Here is a 19,121-nt window from a genome sequence, read left to right as displayed (position 1 = left end):
AGGGGAAGAGTCCATTATAAGATGGGTTTAATAAACCTAATCATAAATCTATTCCTTTTTACCTCTTTCTCATTAAATGGGCTAATTTTATAATAATCTTATAAATACATATTTAAACTTGTATATAATTAACTCAGTCATTCAATTTAACAAGTCAATTAATCCAAGGTGCCAATTTGGATTCAGGAAAATTCTTTGGTTTGATAAAGACAAAGCTGTTATATGTTAAAAAAAAGAAAAAAAAAACAACACAAAACATTTATCAGTGTTCTATTTAATTATGGAATTATGTGGTAATTTCATGTTGGGTAAATACCTCTAATTTCTTAAGTGGTATCTTATAAAATAAGTATATAGTTGTGCATATTAACTTGCAGTACATATTTACTCATGGTCATACTTTAAATTTTCTATAATGAAAGAAATATAATATTGGAACAAACAAGCATGCAGTTTTTTTTTTTAAACTTTCTAAAACTTGTGTGCCTGTTCATAATTTTTTTGGTAAAAAGATGGGTAAATATTGAGTGCTAAATTACATTGGTTAAATAAATAAATTTAAGCATAAAACAAAACTGCAAAAAAAAGTTAATTAGGCTATTTATTCTCCAGACTTGCCCCTCCCTAACACCTTCATGAATGCTCTGGCCACTTCCTTGTTTCGGAGGCTGTAGATGAGGGGATTCAGCATGGGAGTGAGGATGGTGTAGAAGGCTGATACCATCTTGTCCTGGGTAGGGGATCGGTCAGACACAGGCCGCATATATATGAACATGGCAGCTCCATAATACATTCCCACCACCATGAGGTGGGAAGAACAGGTTGCAAAAGCTTTTCGGCGACCCTCTGCAGATCCCATGTGAATGACAGCCATAATAACACGGACATAGGAAGCAATAATGACTGCTACAGGGACAAGAAGCATAATTACACAGCAAATAAACATTAACCTTTCAAATAGCAATGTGTTAGTGCATGAGAGAGTGAGAAGGGCAGGGACATCACAGAAAAAGTGGGGTATTTCCCGCGAACCACAATATGGGAAGGACAATGCAACTGCAATAACAATTATGCCATCAAAAGAACCAACAACCCAAGAAGAAGCAGCCACGAGACAACAGATCTTCTGGCTCATGAGAAATGAGTATCGTAATGGGTGGCAAATGGCAACATACCGATCATAGGCCATTGCAGCCAACAGGAAGCATTCAGATCCAAGCAGGGACACATATAAGAATATCTGGGTTCCACACCCAGCCAGAGAGATGGACTTCTTTCCAGACAAGTAGTTGAAAGTCATCTTGGGTACAGTGGTACAAATAAGCATGAGGTCCATGAGGGATAGCTGACTGAGGAGCAAGTACATGGGAGTGTGGAGCTGAGTATCCAGGTAGATGAGGAGAACCATGATAGTGTTTCCCATGAAGGCCACTGTGAAGATGCCCAAGACCAGAGAGAAGAGGAAGATGTGGGTGGGACTGTGATCAAAGATTCCCAGCAAGATGAAGTTAGAGTTTAAAGTATGATTCTCCCATGCCATGATAAATATATTCACTGTGGAGAATACAACATGTGAGAAATCTCCAATATTTTGTTATGGAAATATCAAGGATTTTTAGCTTAGATCACCATTGCTATAATGTCTATATATAGCAAATTCTATTTCTCTGAGTATCACTTTTTAAAAATGTGTAGACAAGGGAATCCCATGGATAGAGGAGCTTGTCAGGCTACAGTCCATGAAGTCGCAAAGAGCTGGACATGACTGAAGCAACTTAGCACGGCACATATAGGAAAATTTATTTCTCAGAGAATCATTTTTTAAAATTTGTAGATAAGAGATATTAGACTTATTTTTAGCTTTAATGATTTGGATAAAGAAACCACATAGTTAACAGGCATATTTGTTCCATAATTAAAATGCAAGTGATCTCTCAAAAGGCATATAATCTAATTTCAGCAACCAGCCAACTCAGATATGTAGTGTTGATTATCCCTTCAGAAGTCAAGAGTCATTATGAGCTATCTGAAGACTCATGAATTGCTGGGAAGTCAATGAGATTTTCTGTTATGTTTTTCTATGGAATTTAGCATACCACTCTATGATATTAATAAAAATGCTTTCTACCAAAGTGTGGAAGAAAGCATGTATGTTTAGAAATGAGATAGGATTAATCAAATACCAAGTGAAGAGAAGGGATTGAGAAACTGTTAATCAGAAGTATATCTAATAGTACATGTTGCTTATAATAGTGAATTGTAGTAGATAAAATTTCTCACCAATATGACCATTACTAACTCTATCTATTAAGATAAGGTGTATCCATGAAATATCCTGGTACAGGTCATTTTTCTGGAGAAGCAGACTAGAGTGCAATAGTACAGTTCAAACACCTGGAATGAATCATTTTATCTGTGTGATCTTAGTTAATTTCTCTAAGCTTTATTTTCTACTCTGTAAAATTTGACATTTTTTATATCTATATTGTAGAGTGTTATTAAGACTAAATGAGATCATGTTTACAAAGTATGGATATTACCTGGGATATAGTTTAAATATATATATATATATATATATATATATATACATATTTAATACCTATAACTATATAAGTATTTTTAAATAAATAAATACTATAGGAGGGAAGAGAGATTACTCATACTTTAGACTATTCTATCTTTTCAATTTTCTTAGCCAGATTCATTGAGGGGATTCTTTGGCTTCACAGCAGCGTATTTTTTAATGTCTGTTTATAAATTTTTTTTTTTTTTCTCTTCTCTTACCTGTTACTTCATTATTGAAGGCAATGGCTTCCTTTCTATGTCTTTGCATGTGTTTTTTCTCCTCTGGGTGTAATGCAGAGCAGTAACTGGTATTTTGGTTTTTGGCTTTGGGAAAAAAAAAAAATTCGTGTGGTTCTGCCAAATTAACTAAAATTATGCATTTTATTTGACAGAAAATCTGATTTAAAGCACAGCATAGTTATCCATTATTTTATGACTTTTGTACTAATGTTAGGGAAAGCACATTGAAACTGCCCACCCTGGCCAGGCACCATAGAAACCATCTGCATGAGCTGTTTTACAACAGGAGGTCCTGGTAAGGAAGACAGAGCTAATAAGCCACTACCAACCAGAAGAGCCAAAAGGAGACACCACATGTCAGACCACCTCCCAGAATCCTTCTCACTGGCATTCAACTTGGGTGAACAAGCTGTGTTACCACCAGGAAGGACTCTGAGTCAGAATGATTGGCTAAAGACAACCTGGAAACTAATCCCATCACCATAAAACCTGAGACTGTGAGCCATGTGGCAGAGCAGTTTGCCTTGGGTTCCCTTACCCTACTGCTCTCTGCTCAGGCACCCTTTCCCAATAAAATCTCTTGCTTTGATAGCTCATGTCTCCTCGGACAATTCATTTCTGAGTGTTAGACAAGAGCCCAGTTTCGGGCCCTGAAAGGGATCCCCCTTCCTGCAATGATAATCTCTATCAAAAGTAATCATCTTAGCTTATTCTAATATATAGCTTTTGAATAAAATATAGCTCCATCCTGCTGTACTCCTGAAATATTGAGATATTTTGAAATAATTATAATCTCCCTCAGACTTACCTTGTGAGAGGTAACAGGCAGGAAGGCCGGGGTCTCCAAACTGAGGAAATAGGCTGCAAGAATCAGACAATTTTTCCCTCTCCCTTAAGCAGCAGGAGGAAACACACTACTATTCCCAGATTTTTGTTTTCCTTCTCCATACAAAATTAAAAGGAGATTTCTCTTTGGAAATGTTTTCCTTAAGATATGTTAATGAAACTATGTATTTGCTTTGGAATTTGCCTTTCTCTGTTTCCGCCTAAGACTAGCTTTTTTCTTTTCTCAAACCTTGGGCTGATAATAGCTCAGTAAACCAGTATTCATATCAATTGTTTTATGGCTGGGGGATGACACACCTTGTGCCATCCTCTCTCAAAAATGCATATTGTGGGAGATGGGCCTGGTGAAACGCTGTCAGCCTTGAGGTGTCTCTCTTATCTGATTAATAGCTTTCTAACAGACATAAAACAGCTTGCTAAAGACTAGCAGAGGGGCACTGTCCATCCCCCTTCTAATGTCTATATCAGAAGCTTTCTCTTTCCCCTTTTTATACCTTAATAAAACCCTGCTATACAAAAGCTCTCGAGTGATCAAGCCTGGTCTTTGGTCCTGAAGTTAAATCTTCTTCTTTAGAGATCACGAATCCAAAACCATTCATCATAAGCTATCACTTCCAAATGTTCCTAAGAAGACATGGTACTACTTGATAGATAAAAATGTTTAAATTTCTAGAGAAAACCTATTTAATAAAATTTTGCTAAGTCATCTGAGATTTCTATTTGAAATCCCTCCAGGTTATCCAGTCCCCTGTCTTTAATTACAGTTATATATGTGATCACTCATTTTTTCTCCTAAGGCCTCATATAAAAATAGTTTTCTATCTTTAAAGTGTGAATCTTATTAATATTTAATATCAATATAAAAGTTTGTCACTTTCTAGATTAATAATATAAATTCCTTAATCCTTATCATCTGTATTTTCTGACTGATTCATATATCAATCACTGTATATTCACACTCCTTTTTAAAAATCTTTCATAATTTCTCATTATTTCATTATTAACTATATAAGTTCCAAAAGAACATTTGGATTCCTCATTTTAAAATGAGTAAATACTCATTGAGCTGTAAGCTTTATTATCTCTAAGTAAAACTATTAAAATTCATTATTTATTTTAAAATTGATGATTCACAAGTGGAGTGAATTGACTTGAGATTTGGAGTCATTTGACTTGAGATTCCTATACTAGAGATGTCAATATTATTTTAATTTATTCCTTTTTTGAAAACTTGACATTTGTGGTCACTTTCTCTTGATTCTAGTACTGGTTGTCTTGTCACTGTCTCCAGATACTATATAATTAGGTAATTTTTCTTCTGTGAAATAATTTGACTCCCTAAGATTTTTATTTGCTCTCTTACTCTTTCATTAGTATCATGATTACTGCATCTATATATCTTCACTCAATATTTTTTCTGAATACCAGATCCTAACAAATGCTTGCTAATTATAAATTTTATGATATTCTTCTTTCATCTTATTTTCATGTCCAATTCTGAACTATTATCTCTCCATGAATCTATCACTCTTTTAATATTAACTTCAATTTTTAAGTCATTCTCCATCTTATTAATGATGTTTCTGCTCAGGAGTAATTTAGGATAGGAATAAGGTCCTTAGAAGGGAAATATATGAATTTTCAAAAATACTGCCCATCACACGCAAGAATTCTTGAGCTATTTTACGTTCTCATTAGCTACATAAACAGAAATAGCATTTTCTTTCATCACAATCTCAAAAATCATTTTCTATTGCTTAATTAAAAAAAAAAGTACTTTGTAAACCTATTTGTAAGAAATGGTTTCTCATTCTTATAATTGTATAAATTTTCATTACTGATTTGAGTAGCTGCTCTATATGTTTATTAGTGATTCAGATTTCTTCTTCAGTAAATTGCTTTAAAATCATTACTTTATCCCTTGTGAAAGCAAAATGATAGAAACATAATTTCATAGTTTTCATATTTATTTCCAATTCTCATGCAGTCATGGCAGGCTATACTCCATAGGGTCGCAAAGAGTTGGACACGACACAGCACAGCACAAAGTACAGCTTACTTAGTATATAGTTGAATGTTTGTGTGTATGAATGTACACACTTAAAAATCATAAGCATCAGTACATTTTAGGCCTCATAATGATTTTAAAACTCTGGTTCTTGCAAACTACTAATGTGCATGGGACTGTTCTGAGTGTCTCAAAAATATACACTCATATAATTCACACCATTTTCCCATTATTATAATTTTCACCCCATTTAACAGACATAAAAACTGAAGCAGAGAGAATATGCTAATTTTCCCATGGTTATATATCTAGTGAGAAGGCTGAGTTGTGAAGACAAGTCTCTGACTGCAGAGTTTTTGCCTGACTATATAATATCCAGGGAGAGAAAGAAATACCAAAGTCTAATATTTGTTTTCATGTGTGTATCCTAAGTCACTTCAGTCGGCACTGGTAAGCAGGTCCCCTATCACTAGCACCACCTGGGGAGCCATAGGCAATGAAATTAAATTAGGCAAAGTTTGAGATAGGAATGAACTAAATAGTTCTGGATTTCTTGGAGGATTATGCTTCAAAGTATATGTTTCAGAAGAACCATAAATATGTCTGCAAAATAAGAGCATGATAATTCAGGCTATCCCAAGTACAGAGTCCCTAAGAGAGCTTGTCTGGTGATTCCACAGACACAAACAGCAAAAACATAAGTTTGGAAGTAAACAAGAGGAAAAGTCAACATCAAGTTGTATAAACAAAATGAGATCATCTCTGTAAAGATGAAAACTAAAATATAGAAAGGCCATTAAAAGAAAATAAGAAATAATCATATAGAGGAAAAATATTTTAAAAGATGCACAGTTGCCTTAATGTCAAAAAAGTGATAGAGTGACACTAGCAATGAACAATAAGAAAATAAAATTAAGTAAACAGTTCATATGTCATACCATAAAAAGAATAATATATTTACTAATAAATTAAACAAAATAACAGATTTTTAGGCTTGCAAAAATTTGAGGAAAAGAAACACTACGAGAAAGAAATTCAAAGACATTCTGTGTCAATCAATTAGAGGAATATTATTGTTAAGTTGGAAAACATCCCCCAAATTGACTTATAGATGCAATACCATCTCTATAAAAAAGTTCCAGCTGCTCTTTTTTCAGAATTGTCAAGCTAATCCTAAATTTTTACGGTATTTCAAGATACCTAGAATATCTTAAGCAAGTTTTGCCAGAACAAAGAGAATTCACACGGTAAGGGGAATATGCTATTTCCTTGGTTCTGTCTCGTCACAACAAAAATTTGAAACAATGGATGTTAAAGCTCTTCGCTAGTCACAGCTCTCAGACAGTGTTATAGCTCTGTGTTACAGTTCAGTTTTATTTAGAAAATAAAGGAAAATATATCCTTGAGGCATGAGGGCATACCAAACCAAAAGACGCGAAGAGAAGAGAGAGAGAGAGACTTCTGGCCCTTTGGCTCCTCTCCTTATATGTTTTTTCCTCCCCCTGGGCCTGGTGTATGTAAACTGGACCGGCCAGGAGTGCTGTTTGTCTTACCCGATGTCCTTACTCTGGTCCTCGGACCTTCCTTTTTTCTATTTTCATGGGCTTTTTCCTTCCTTATCAAAAGAAGGAAGGGAATACCATCACCATTCTGGACTCTTTTTCCCTATTCTAACTACCTAACAACACTTTCTGAGTTTTCATTTACATTGAAACTATGGTGATCAAGGCAGTACAGCAATAACAAAAGAATAAATATGTAGATGCATGAAATAGAATTAACAGTTCAAGAGTAATTATATCCATCTATGGTCAACTGATTTTTCTACAGATGTACCAAAAATAAAAATAATGGAGAAAGTAGTGTCTCGTCAATAAATGGTGCTGTGACAACTGGATACAGCAAAGCAAAATAATAAAGTTGACCCTGTCTCACACCATACACAAAGAATTACTTCAAAGGTACCAATGACATAAATATAAGAACTAAAACTATAAAACTCAAGAGGGAAACATTGATCTTTTGACTTTGTATTAAACGATGATTTTCCAGAAATTATGCAAAAATCTTAAGCATTAAAATGTTAAATACTTTGGACTACATCAAAATAAAACAAATTTATAAATTCTAATTCTAAGGATGTTAAAAACAGAGTGAAAACACAACACATTGAAAGGGAAAATATTTGCAAAATATATCTGATAAGAGTCTATTATCCAGAATATAAAAGGAGCCTAAAAACTCAACAACAAAAATACATTTATAACCAATTTTGTGAGGAATAGTTTGAGATCAGGCAAATAAGAAAGGAAAATGACCTCAACAGAGACAGGTTACCTTTTATTCAGTCAAAGAGGGGTGACAGTTGGTCTAATGACCAGGCTAAACATGTGAGGGATCAGGGAAGGTTCTTATTTAAGGGAAGGTTTCAATCAGTGTGCTTCCCCTAACACTATCACCTGACTAGGATAATAAGGGAGTATATCGGAAAGTGAAAGTTGCTCAGTTGTATCTGACTCGTTGTGACCCCATGGACTATACAGTCCATGGAATTCTGGAGGCCAGAATACTGGAGTGGGTAGCCTTTTCCTTCTCCAGGGGATCTTCCCAACCCAGGGATTGAACCCAGGTCTCTCACATTGCATGCAGATTCTTTGTCAGCTGAGCCACAAGGGAAGCCCTGATATTATCCTGACTATGTGGTTTAGTCCCTAAGTCATATCCGACTCTTGTGACCCCATGGACTGTAGCCTGTCAGGCTTCTTTGCAGGAATGGCCAAGAGGAGCCACCCCGAGTCCGAGGCTGGGGGCGGCGGCTGGGAGGACCAACCCCACATCCAAGGAGCGGTGGCTGCTCGGGCGCAGAAGAGCCTAGAGGAGCTATCCCACATTGAAGGTCAGGAACGGCAGTGGTGAGGAGATACCCTTCGTCCAAGGTAAGGAGCAGCGGCTACGCTTTGCTGGAGCAGACGTGAAGAGATACCCCATGACCAAGGTAAGAGAAACCCAAATAAGATGGTAGGTGTTGCAAAAAGGCATCAGAGGGCAGACACACTGAAACCATAATCACAGAAAACTAGTCAATCTAATCACACTAGGACCACAGCCTTATCTATCTCAATGAAACTAAGCCATGCCCACGGGGCAACCCAAGACGGGTGGGTCATCGTGGAGAGGCCTGACAGAATGTGGTCCACTGGAGAAAGGAATGGCAAGCCACTTCAGTATTCTTGCCTTGAGAACCCCATAAACAGTATGAAAAGGCAAAATGATAGGATACTGAAAGAAGACCTCCCCAGGTCAGTAGGTGGCCAACACGCTACTGGAGATCAGTGGAGAAATAACTCCAGAAAGAATGAAGGGATGAAGCCAAAGCAAAAACAATACCCAGCTGTGGATGTGACTGGTGATAGAAGCAAGGTCCGATGCTGTAATGAGCAATATTGCATAGGATCCTGGAATGTCAGGTCCATGAATCAAGGCAAATTGGAAGTGGTCAAACAAAAGATGACAAGAGTGAATGTCGACATTCCAGGAATCAGCGAACTAAAATGGACTGGAATGGGTGAATTTAACTCAGATGACCATTACATCTACTACTGCGGGCAGGAATCCCTCAGAAGAAATGGAATAGCCATCATGGTCAACAGAAGAGTCTGAAATGCACTACTTGGATGCAATCTCAAAAACGACAGAATGATCTCTGTTTGTCTCCAAGGCAAACCATTCAATATCACAGTTATCCAAGTCTATGCCCCGACCAGTAATGCTTAAGAAGCTGAAGCTGAACGGTTCTATGAAGACCTACAAGATCTTTTAGAACTAAACCCAAAAAAGATGTCCTTTTCATTAGAGGGGACTGGAATGCAAAAGTAGGAAGTCAAGAAACACCTGGAATAACAGGCAAATTTGGCCTTGGAATACGGAATGAAGCAGGGCAAAGACTAATAGAGTTTTGCCAAGAAAATGCACTGGTCATAGCAAACATCCTCTTCCAACAACACAAGAGGAGACGCTACACATGGACATCACCAGATGGTCAACACCGATATCAGATTTATTATATTCTTTGCAGCCAAAGATGGAGAAGCTCTATACAGTCAACAAAAACAAGACCAGGAGCTGACTGTGGCTCAGGTCATGAGCTCCTTATTACCAGATTCAGACTTAAATTGAAGAAAGTAGGGAAAACTGCTAGACCATTCAGGTATGACCTAAATCAAATCCCTTATGATTATGCAGTGGAAGTGAGAAATAGATTTAAGGGCCTAGACGTGATAGATAGAGTGCCTGATGAACTATGGAATGAGGTTCCTGACACTGTACAGGAGACAGGGATCAAACCATCCCCATGGAAAAGAAATGCAAAAAAGCAAAATGGCTGTCTGGGGAGGCCTTACAAATAGCTGCGAAAAGAAGAGAGGTGAAAAGCAAAGGAGAAAAGAAAAGATATAAGCATCTGAATGCAGAGTTCCAAAGACTAGCAAGAAGACATAAGAAAGGCTTCTTCAGCGATCAATGCAAAGAAATAGAGGAAAACAACAGAATGGGAAAGACTAGAGATTTCTTCAAGAAAATTAGAGATACCAAGGGAACATTTCATGCAAAGATGGGCTCGACACAAGAAAGAAATGATATGGGCCTAACAGAAGCAGAAGATATTAAAAAGAGGTGGCAAGAATACATGGAAAAAGTATACAAAAAAGATCTTCACAACCCAGATAATCATGATGGTGTGATCACTCACCTAGAGTTGGACATCCTGGAATGTGAAGTCAAGTGGGCCTTAGAAAGCATAACTATAAACAAAGCTAGTGGAGGTGATGGAATTCCAGTTGAGCTATTTCAAAACCTGAAAGATGATGCTGTGAAAGTGCTGCACTTAATATGCCAGCAAATTGGGAAAATTCAGCAGTGGCCACAGGACTGGAAAAGGTCAATATTCATTACCATCCCAAAGAAAGGCAATGCCAAAGAATGCTCAAACTACCACACAGTTGCACTCATCTCACATGCTAGTAAATTAATGCTCAAAATTCTCCAAGCCAGGCTTCAGCAATACATGAACTGTGAACTTCCAGATGTTCAAGCTAGTTTTAGAAAAGGCAGGGGAACCAGAGATCAAATTGCCAACATCTGCTGGATCATGGAAAAAGCAAGAGAGTTCCAGAAAAACATGTATTTTTGCTTTATTGACTATGCCAAAGCCTTTGACTGTGTGGATCACAATAAACTGTGGAAAATTCTGAAAGAGATGGGAATACCAGACCACCTGACTTGCCTCTTGAGAAATCTGTGTGCAGGTCAGGAAGCAACAATTAGAACTGGACATGGAACAACAGACTGGTTTCAAACAGGAAAAGGAGTGCATCAAGGCTGTATATTGTCACCCTGCTTATTTGACTTATATGCAGAGCACATCATGAGAAATGCTGGACTGGAAGAAGCACAAGCTGGAAGCAAGGTTGCCGGGAGAAATATCAATAACTTCAGATATGCAGATGACACCACCCTTATGGCAGAAAGTGAAGAGGAGCTAAAAAGCCTCTTGATGAAAGAGAAAGTGGAGAGTGCAAAAGTTGGCTTAAAACTCAACATTCAGAAAATGAAGATCATGGCATCCGGTCCCATCACTTCATGGGAAATATTTGAGGAAACAGTAGAAACAGTGTCAGACTTTATTTTTTTGGGCTCCAAAATCACTGCAGATGGTGACTGCAGCCATGAAATTAAAAGACGCTTACTCCTTGGAAGAAAAGTTATGACCAACCTAGATAGCATATTCAAAAGCAGAGACATTACTTTGCCGACTAAGGTCCGTCTAGTCAAGGCTATGGTTTTTCCAGTGGTCATGTATGGATGTGAGAGTTGGACTGTGAAGAGGGCTGAGCACCGAAGAATTGATGCTTTTGAACTGTGCTGTTGGAGAAGACTCTTGAGGGTCCCTTGGACTGCAAGGAGATCCAACCAGTCCATTCTGAAGGAGATCAGCCCTGGGTTTTCTTTGGAAGGAATGATGCTAAAGCTGAAGCTCCAGTACTTTGGCCACCTCATGTGAAGAGTTGACTCACTGGAAAAGACTCTGATGCTGGGAGGGATTGGGAGCAGGAGGAGAAGGGGACGACAGAGGATGAGATGGCTAAATGGCATCACGGACTCGATGGACGTGAGTCTGAGTGAACTCCGGGTTTTGGTGATGGACAGGGAGGCCTGGCATGCTGCGATTCTTGGGGTCACAAAGAGTCGGACATGACTGAGCGACTGAACTGAACTGAACTTGCAAGAGTGATAACAGAGGTTTTTAGTCAGGTGGGCATTTGGGGTATTCTTTAGCTGAGATGACAGTCGCGGTTGAGCAGGCAGTGGAAAGGTCCAGGCAGGGGATGGAAAGTGATGCAATCTGTCCAGAGTGTTGGGGTGAGGTTTAAAGTTCAGTTTTGTTATCCCTGAAGTCGGGTGGTTCAGCAAGGGTCTGAGTTCATTATCTTCTTTTTCCAGGCCTTAGGGCAAGGTCTCTATCTTCTTTGAGGTCTTTATCTTCTTTTCTAAGCCTTAAGTGAAGTAGCTCAGTCAGTGTCAGACTGTTTGAGACCCCATGGACTGTGGGCCACCAGGCTCCTCTGTCCGTGGGATTCTCTAGGCAAGAGTACTGGAGTGGGTTGCCATTTCCTTCTCCAGGAGATTTTCCCAATCCAGGCATGGAACCCAGGTCTCCTTCACTGCAGGCAGATGCTTTACCATCTGAGCCACCAGGGAAGGTCTTCTAAGCCTTAGGATTCCTTCAATTTTAAATGGCCTAGGAACTACATAGATATTTATTCAAAGAAGATATTCAAATGACAATAAGGACATGAAAAGATGTTCAATATGGTTAGTCATCTGGGAAATGCAAATTCAAAAAACAATGAAATACCACTTTAGACATACTAGAATGACTATGATCTTTAAAAAGTGGAAAGTTATGAGTTGACAAGAATGTGGGGAATTGAAAGCCCCCTACATTGATGGTGGAAATGTAAAATTTTTTAGCCATCATGGAAAACAATTTGGCAGTTCTGCAAAGAGTTAAAAATATGGCTGAACAATTCTACTTACTGGAAACATATGTCCACACAAAAATGTGTATGTGAATGCTAATAATAGTATTAATTTTAGTCAAAGTAAAAACATCTTATCTGTTTTTTTTTTTTTTTTCCCCTTAAGTTTTGTTTTCTGGCTGTGCCATGCAGTATATGGGATCTTAGGTCCCAGACCAGGAATTGCACCCATGTCCCCCTGCACTAGAAGTGTGGAGTCTAAACCACTGGGCAATGAGTGAAGTTCTGAAAGTGAAAAGAAAGTGAAGTCACTCAGTCGTGTCCGACTCTTTGTGACCCCATGGACTGTAGCCTACCAGGCTCCTTCATTCATGGAATTTTCTAGGCAAGAGTACTGGAGTGGGTTGCCATTTCCTTCTCCAAAATTTCTGAAATTTCTATCAATTGTTGATTGGATAAGCAAAGTGTTGTATAACCTTAAGTAGAATATTATTCAGTCACATAAAGTAATAAAGAACTGATATGTGCTTCAACATGAACCTTGAAAACATTATGGTAAGTGAGAGAAACTAGTCACGAATTAATACCACATTTGCAGATTTCATTTATATGCTACATCCTAAATAGGCAAACACCACAGAGACAAAGAATAGTGATTGCCTGCAGTTGGGGGAGAAGGGAATAATGAATGAATGCTAATGGGTATAATAGGTATGAGCATCTTTTGGAATTAGATAATGAAAATGTTTGCACTTATCTGTGAATCTACTGAAAAATAACTGAACTCTGCACTTTAAAGTGTTGAATTTCATTGTATGTGAATTTTATTTTTAAAAATCCTGAGAATATATATATTTAGAATATTCTGCATATCTCAAAAATTGTCAGTTTTCTAAAAAGAGATGCAACATATTACAACCCATGGAACATTTTGTTTAAGTATAAAGTCTAATTTTAGTTTAAAAAAACATTTACAGAACAATAATAAATTGCACAATAAAGATTGGATTACAGTTATATATACATAAATCAAGTTAATCTCATGAGCATGTAAGGATTGTTTTTAAAAATGTAGATTATTTATGTTTGTAAATTGCAAAAAATTAATGACTCTTTGGTTGCATCGATGTGTGGGCACTCAATAGAACATTAAAACAGCTGTTATGGGCATTTAGAGACCATGAGTTTCCTCTGAGAAAAAAAATTTCCAGTTTTGTGGCATAATTTATAGCAAATTTTTTTTTACAGCTGTGTACAAAATCATGATTAGCAATTCTAGAAACTGTTTGTTAGTTTTCTAGTATCTTAAATAGATTTCAGTTATCAATATAAGGTTGAGTGACAAAGTTAATTATAATAAAGATGAAGGTTGTGCAGCTTAAACAGATATTTTATGTGGACTCATTAAAATATTCACTTTTGATTTAAAGGCAAAAAAACTGTGTAAGTCTCTGTTAGCTTATCTAGACATATGACTTATTTGACAGAATTGTCCATGTTAACTATCAATTTCTAAATTCTTTGGAATTAAGTAGGAAAGAGTCAGGAATAAACGTCAAAACATGGGTTCAAATAGGGCTAAAATGAAGACAAGTTCATTTAAGGTAAGTAATTGTTAAATAGAGATTTAAGTGTTTCGACTCCAACCTTTTGTCTTGGATAAAGCAAAATCATCAGACTTATACCTGAATTAAAATACAGGTATCCTAAAATCAGGTACTCATGTCTAACAACTAGTGGTATAAAAGAAATTCACAGTGGTGAAGCTGCCTATGCTGTTGTCTAAACTGTCTTCTTTACCTGTGATGTTTATATAAACTATAAATGAAGGTATTTTAAATTGGAAATAAAAGTGGGAGAATAATATACCAGGAAGAATAAGACGATGCAAGAGACTCAAGTTTCCAGGAAGGAATATTGATCACAGTGGGCACTCAAAGATGCTGTATAAAATTAATTTTCCTTTCCTCAACAGTTTCTGAAATCCTTTAGATACCTCTTTGTTTCGAAGACTATAGATGAGAGGGTTCAGCATGGGGGTGAGGATGGTATAAAAGGCTGATACCACCTTGTCCTGGTCCGGTGTGTGATTAGTAGCTGGTCTCATGTACATAAACATGGCAGCTCCATAGTAGAGTCCAACCACAGACAGGTGTGAGGAGCAGATGGTGAAGGCCTTGCAGCGACTTTCCTTGGAATCCATGCTGATGACAGCTTGAAGAACTCGTGAATAGGAACCAATAATCACAGAGACTGGCAAGACCAGCATCACCACACAACAGATAAAAAGCAAATTTTCAAATGCAGAGGTGTCTGTGCAAGATAGAGGTAAAAGGGCAGCAACATCACAGAAAAAGTGATGAATTTCCAGGGAATTGCAATAAGGGAATGAGAGGGCTGCTACAAGCACAATGATCCCATCAAGAGAGCCCAAGATCCAGGAAGCAACAGTCATGAAGACACAGCGTTTCTGATTCATCAGGATGGTATATCGAAGAGGGTGGCATATAGCCACATAGCGATCGTAGGCCATGACAGCCAACAGGAAGCATTCAGCTCCAAGCAGGGAAACATAGAAGAATATCTGGATGCCACAGCCTGCTAGAGAGATGGATTTCCTGCCAGACAAGTAGCTGAAGGCCATCTTGGGTACAGTAGTAGAGATGAGCATGAGGTCCATGAGGGACAATTGGCTAAGGAGCAAATACATAGGGGTGTGGAGCTGGGTGTCCAGGTAGATAAGAAGAACCATGAGAGTGTTTCCCATGAAGGCCACTGTGAAGATGCCCAAGACCAGAGAGAAAAGGAAGATGTGTGTGGGTCTATAATCAAAGATTCCTAACAGGATGAAGTCCAAGTTGAGGGTCTGGTTTCTCCAAACCATCCCGGATAATTTGTGTTATCTGCAAGATCCAGAATGGGTAGAAACTTGTTTATTAGTTTTCAAATGCATACCAGGTCAATGTACTCAATGTATTGTATGCACGTATAAGAACTTCTCACCAACCTTCAGTTACCTCCTCTTTGGTCACAATAAGTTATGTGATTTGGTCCATTGTTTTCTAGTCATTTTATCATCCAGAATTCCCAAATAACAACTTCAATAACTATTTTCCCTATTTCCCAGAAAAGAAAAATGTATATTATTGACTAACTCAAAGGTACATAGTCAATAGAGAATCTAGGAGAAAAATAATTACAAGTGTCTGTTGCTAAATTTTATGAAATATCATTGATTACGTAGTATTCTCTATTGACAGTTGTATTCTTTGTCTTAACATGTCTCCACTTTGTGCTCGCCCAACTACAGAATTCCTCTTCTCTTGATTCCTTCTACCATTTTACCTGTTTCTTGTGTATGGTACCAGCCCAGTGAAACATTGCATTGGAACAATATTGTGCTAGGTTACTTAGTCCTGCCCAACTTTTTGCGACTTCATGTACTGTAGCCCACCAGGCTGCCCTCTCCATGGAATTTTCCAGACAAGAATACTGGAGTGGTTGCCATTTCCTGTTGTTGCCATTTCCTACTCTAGGGGAATCTTCCTGTTGCAGCAATTGAACCAGCATCTCATACACCTCCTGCATTGGCAGGCAGATTCTTTATCACTGTGCCTCCTGGGAAGTCAAGATCAATGTTGTTATCCTCAAAAGGAAATCTATATATCTAATTCAGAGAAGGGTTTAGTAATGTACATTTTAACTTTTCCATCTCAGACTAAGCCTCAGAGACTTCTTAATTCATCAAAACTCCCATTATGCTTTTATTTCTCCTTAATATAAAGTAATCTATTTTTCCTTAATTTCTCATCATCTGATTTTTAATTCAGCTTTAAACAAAATCTAGGGTTTGTCTCACTCATATCATACTTTTTGGTATTGAATATCCACTGATCCACTGACCCTAGATTGTTTACCATAGTGAATGTTTATCTTTGTGTAAAGCGTTTATCTTTCATTAAAAAAATTCTAAAGAAGCAGTGTTTTTCAAATGTGTTCTGCAGAATTTTATTAAATTGTAAAGAATAATCTACTTTTTTCTCTAACACTTCAATGAAAAATGGAGATACATCAAGCCTTTTCTACATAAAATCCACAGCCTAATTGTGACTATTGTAACTATTGTGCACAAGTGCTCAGTTCCTCATTTGTGTCCCTGACTCTTTGAGGCTGCATGGACTATAGCCCTGTGTACATCAAACCAAATAATGTGTATTTCCAGGGATATAGCAAGTTCTTAAAAATTGTTGTATGACCTATTTTTTAATGATATAAGGCTTATGCCTCTACAACATTTTATGTAGGATAGGAACATTTCTTCAAAATATTTTTCTGCAAAAATTTTCCCTAGCAAATATCCTGTTTATGTATTGATATTCAAAATTAATTTTCATTAATTATACTTAAAGGGCTTCCCTAGTGGCTCAGTTGGTAGAGAACCTGCCTGAAATGCAGCAGACAGAAGTTCGATTCCTGGGTAGGGAAGATCCCCTGGAGAAGGAAATGGCAATCCACTCCAGTATTCTTGCCTCGGAAATCCCGTGGACAGAGGAGCTGGGCAGAAGAAATATCCTCGGAGATATTTTTGCTGTTAACAGCGTACTAAAATTCCATGGCTTTATTTTAACGGAATTAAAATGTTATGTCAGTATATAAAAAAAAAAAATTCATTCCCTGTTCTAACATTTGAGCATAGTAGAGAGCCTTACAGAATCAGATATGCTGAATATTGCAATTGGGGAATAATTCCTTAGGTCACAAATTCCTTTCTTTGTATAACAAGTGTGTGTTAGGTGTTTTCACCTATTTAGATGACGACTATGTGTTGAGAGAATCCAAACTTTCTACAACAAAATATATATCAAAATTTTAATAACTCTATAAATAAATAAATATAGTCTTATTTCCAAGGTAGTCAACATAAAGAACTGCCAACTTCTTTCTTTATTCTCTTAATTTAAAATTTGGATTCAGTGTTACAATTAAATATGAAATTGGAAAATTCTGACATTCAAGATACTTACATACTTTCATACATCTGTATTCTTTCATGCCAATTGTAATGGAAATTGAAGAATAAGACCTAGAGAGGTGAAACACACACATACACACACACTTTAAAGAAAAGAAGTGACTTAATGAGAGAAAAATTAAATATAGGGAAGACTTTTAGTGGAATATGAGGAAATGAGTGGTTAAAAAAAAAAGAGCTGATAACATAAAGGAAAAGAGAAAAACAAGACTAATGGCTCAAAGTCTTAGATGATTAGATACTCTGAAATATTAATGGATATGGAAGAAGAAAAGACAGCATGAATCATGGACCCTGATACGCATAGGGCTCTGGAAGAATACACAACTACACTGGAGTCAAGCATTCTCTAGACTTTATGATATTGCCAAACTGAAGGTTTCCATTCATGTACTTCAAAATATTCCATATTCCCACATCTTAGAAGAGTTTCACAGACTGTGAAAAGTGAAAGTGAATGTGCTCAGTCATGTCTGACCCTGGGACCCCATGGGCCGTAACTCACCAGGCTCTTCTGTCCATAGAAATCTCTAGGCAAGAATACTGGAGTGTGTAGCCATTCCCTTCTTTAGGGAATCTTCTTGACCCAGGGATAAAACCCAGGTCTCCCACATTGCAGGCAGATTCTTTACCATCTGAGACACCAGGAAAGCCTCACAGACTGTACAGTTTCACAACTCAAAATTCATTGAATTCTTCTTTTCTTTGCTTTGATGGCACCAATTCCAAGATTTTTACTAACTGGTATATTTTGTGAGATATTTGGAACATAAACAAGGAAATGGGGTTCTCTTCTGTTTCACATCACTTTCTCCAATAATTTGTAAACTGAAACGTTGTACTATGTGGTGTCTAGGGAATTTTTCATAACTAAACATTCATGAGTCTCTTTCAAAGCAGTATATTGAAATAGCATGGTTTATGATTATTTCATGAAGCCTTCTGAGGTGTGTCTCTAACAATTGGAAGATATATATGTATATCATATTTATCCAATAAATATGTCTAATAAATGAAAGATAATTTACTAAGGAGAGCAATTCTCTGTTTTCTCTTCTCTCTTATGAATGAGAAAGAGAGACAGGATGTGAAAGGAAATGATAATACTTCCATGATATTGTGTAAAACTGTATACAGTATGCTAAACATAGAAATATACATCAAATTTTAATAATAAGGATGAGAAAAGTTTTGTATTTGTATAATCTATTGAGTGTCAAGATTTTTTTCACACACATTTGCTACTTGATTGTTTCATGGAAAGCATTTAAGGTCAATAGGGAAGGTAACAGAGTCTCAGAAAAAAGATCATTTTATATTTATACTTACAGGTAGTGAATCACCTAAAAAATCCTAGGATCTCTGAACTGGAAAGTGATAATCACTCTCTGAC

General features: G+C 37.0%; 2 protein-coding genes across 2 annotated transcripts; both read right to left on the bottom strand.

Moving 5' to 3' along the window:
• Positions 1 to 601: 601 nt before the first annotated feature.
• On the bottom strand, positions 602 to 1,540 carry LOC138085790 (olfactory receptor 2M3-like). The gene has a single exon (XM_068980332.1). It carries the CDS (start codon positions 1,538 to 1,540, stop codon positions 602 to 604), a length of 939 nt encoding a protein of 312 aa, XP_068836433.1.
• A 13,090-nt stretch (positions 1,541 to 14,630) lies between these two features.
• On the bottom strand, positions 14,631 to 15,580 carry LOC138085849 (olfactory receptor 2M4-like). The gene is given in 2 exon segments (XM_068980430.1): positions 14,631 to 14,662; positions 14,665 to 15,580. Coding segments are annotated over 2 exon segments (948 nt in total).
• Positions 15,581 to 19,121: the final 3,541 nt, after the last annotated feature.

The sequence above is a fragment of the Capricornis sumatraensis genome, chromosome 9 (assembly GCF_032405125.1).
Source record: "Capricornis sumatraensis isolate serow.1 chromosome 9, serow.2, whole genome shotgun sequence".
NCBI lineage: Eukaryota > Metazoa > Chordata > Mammalia > Artiodactyla > Bovidae > Capricornis > Capricornis sumatraensis.
The sequence above is the reverse complement of the archived record's forward strand: the minus strand, read 5'-3'. Positions and strand labels throughout refer to the sequence as shown.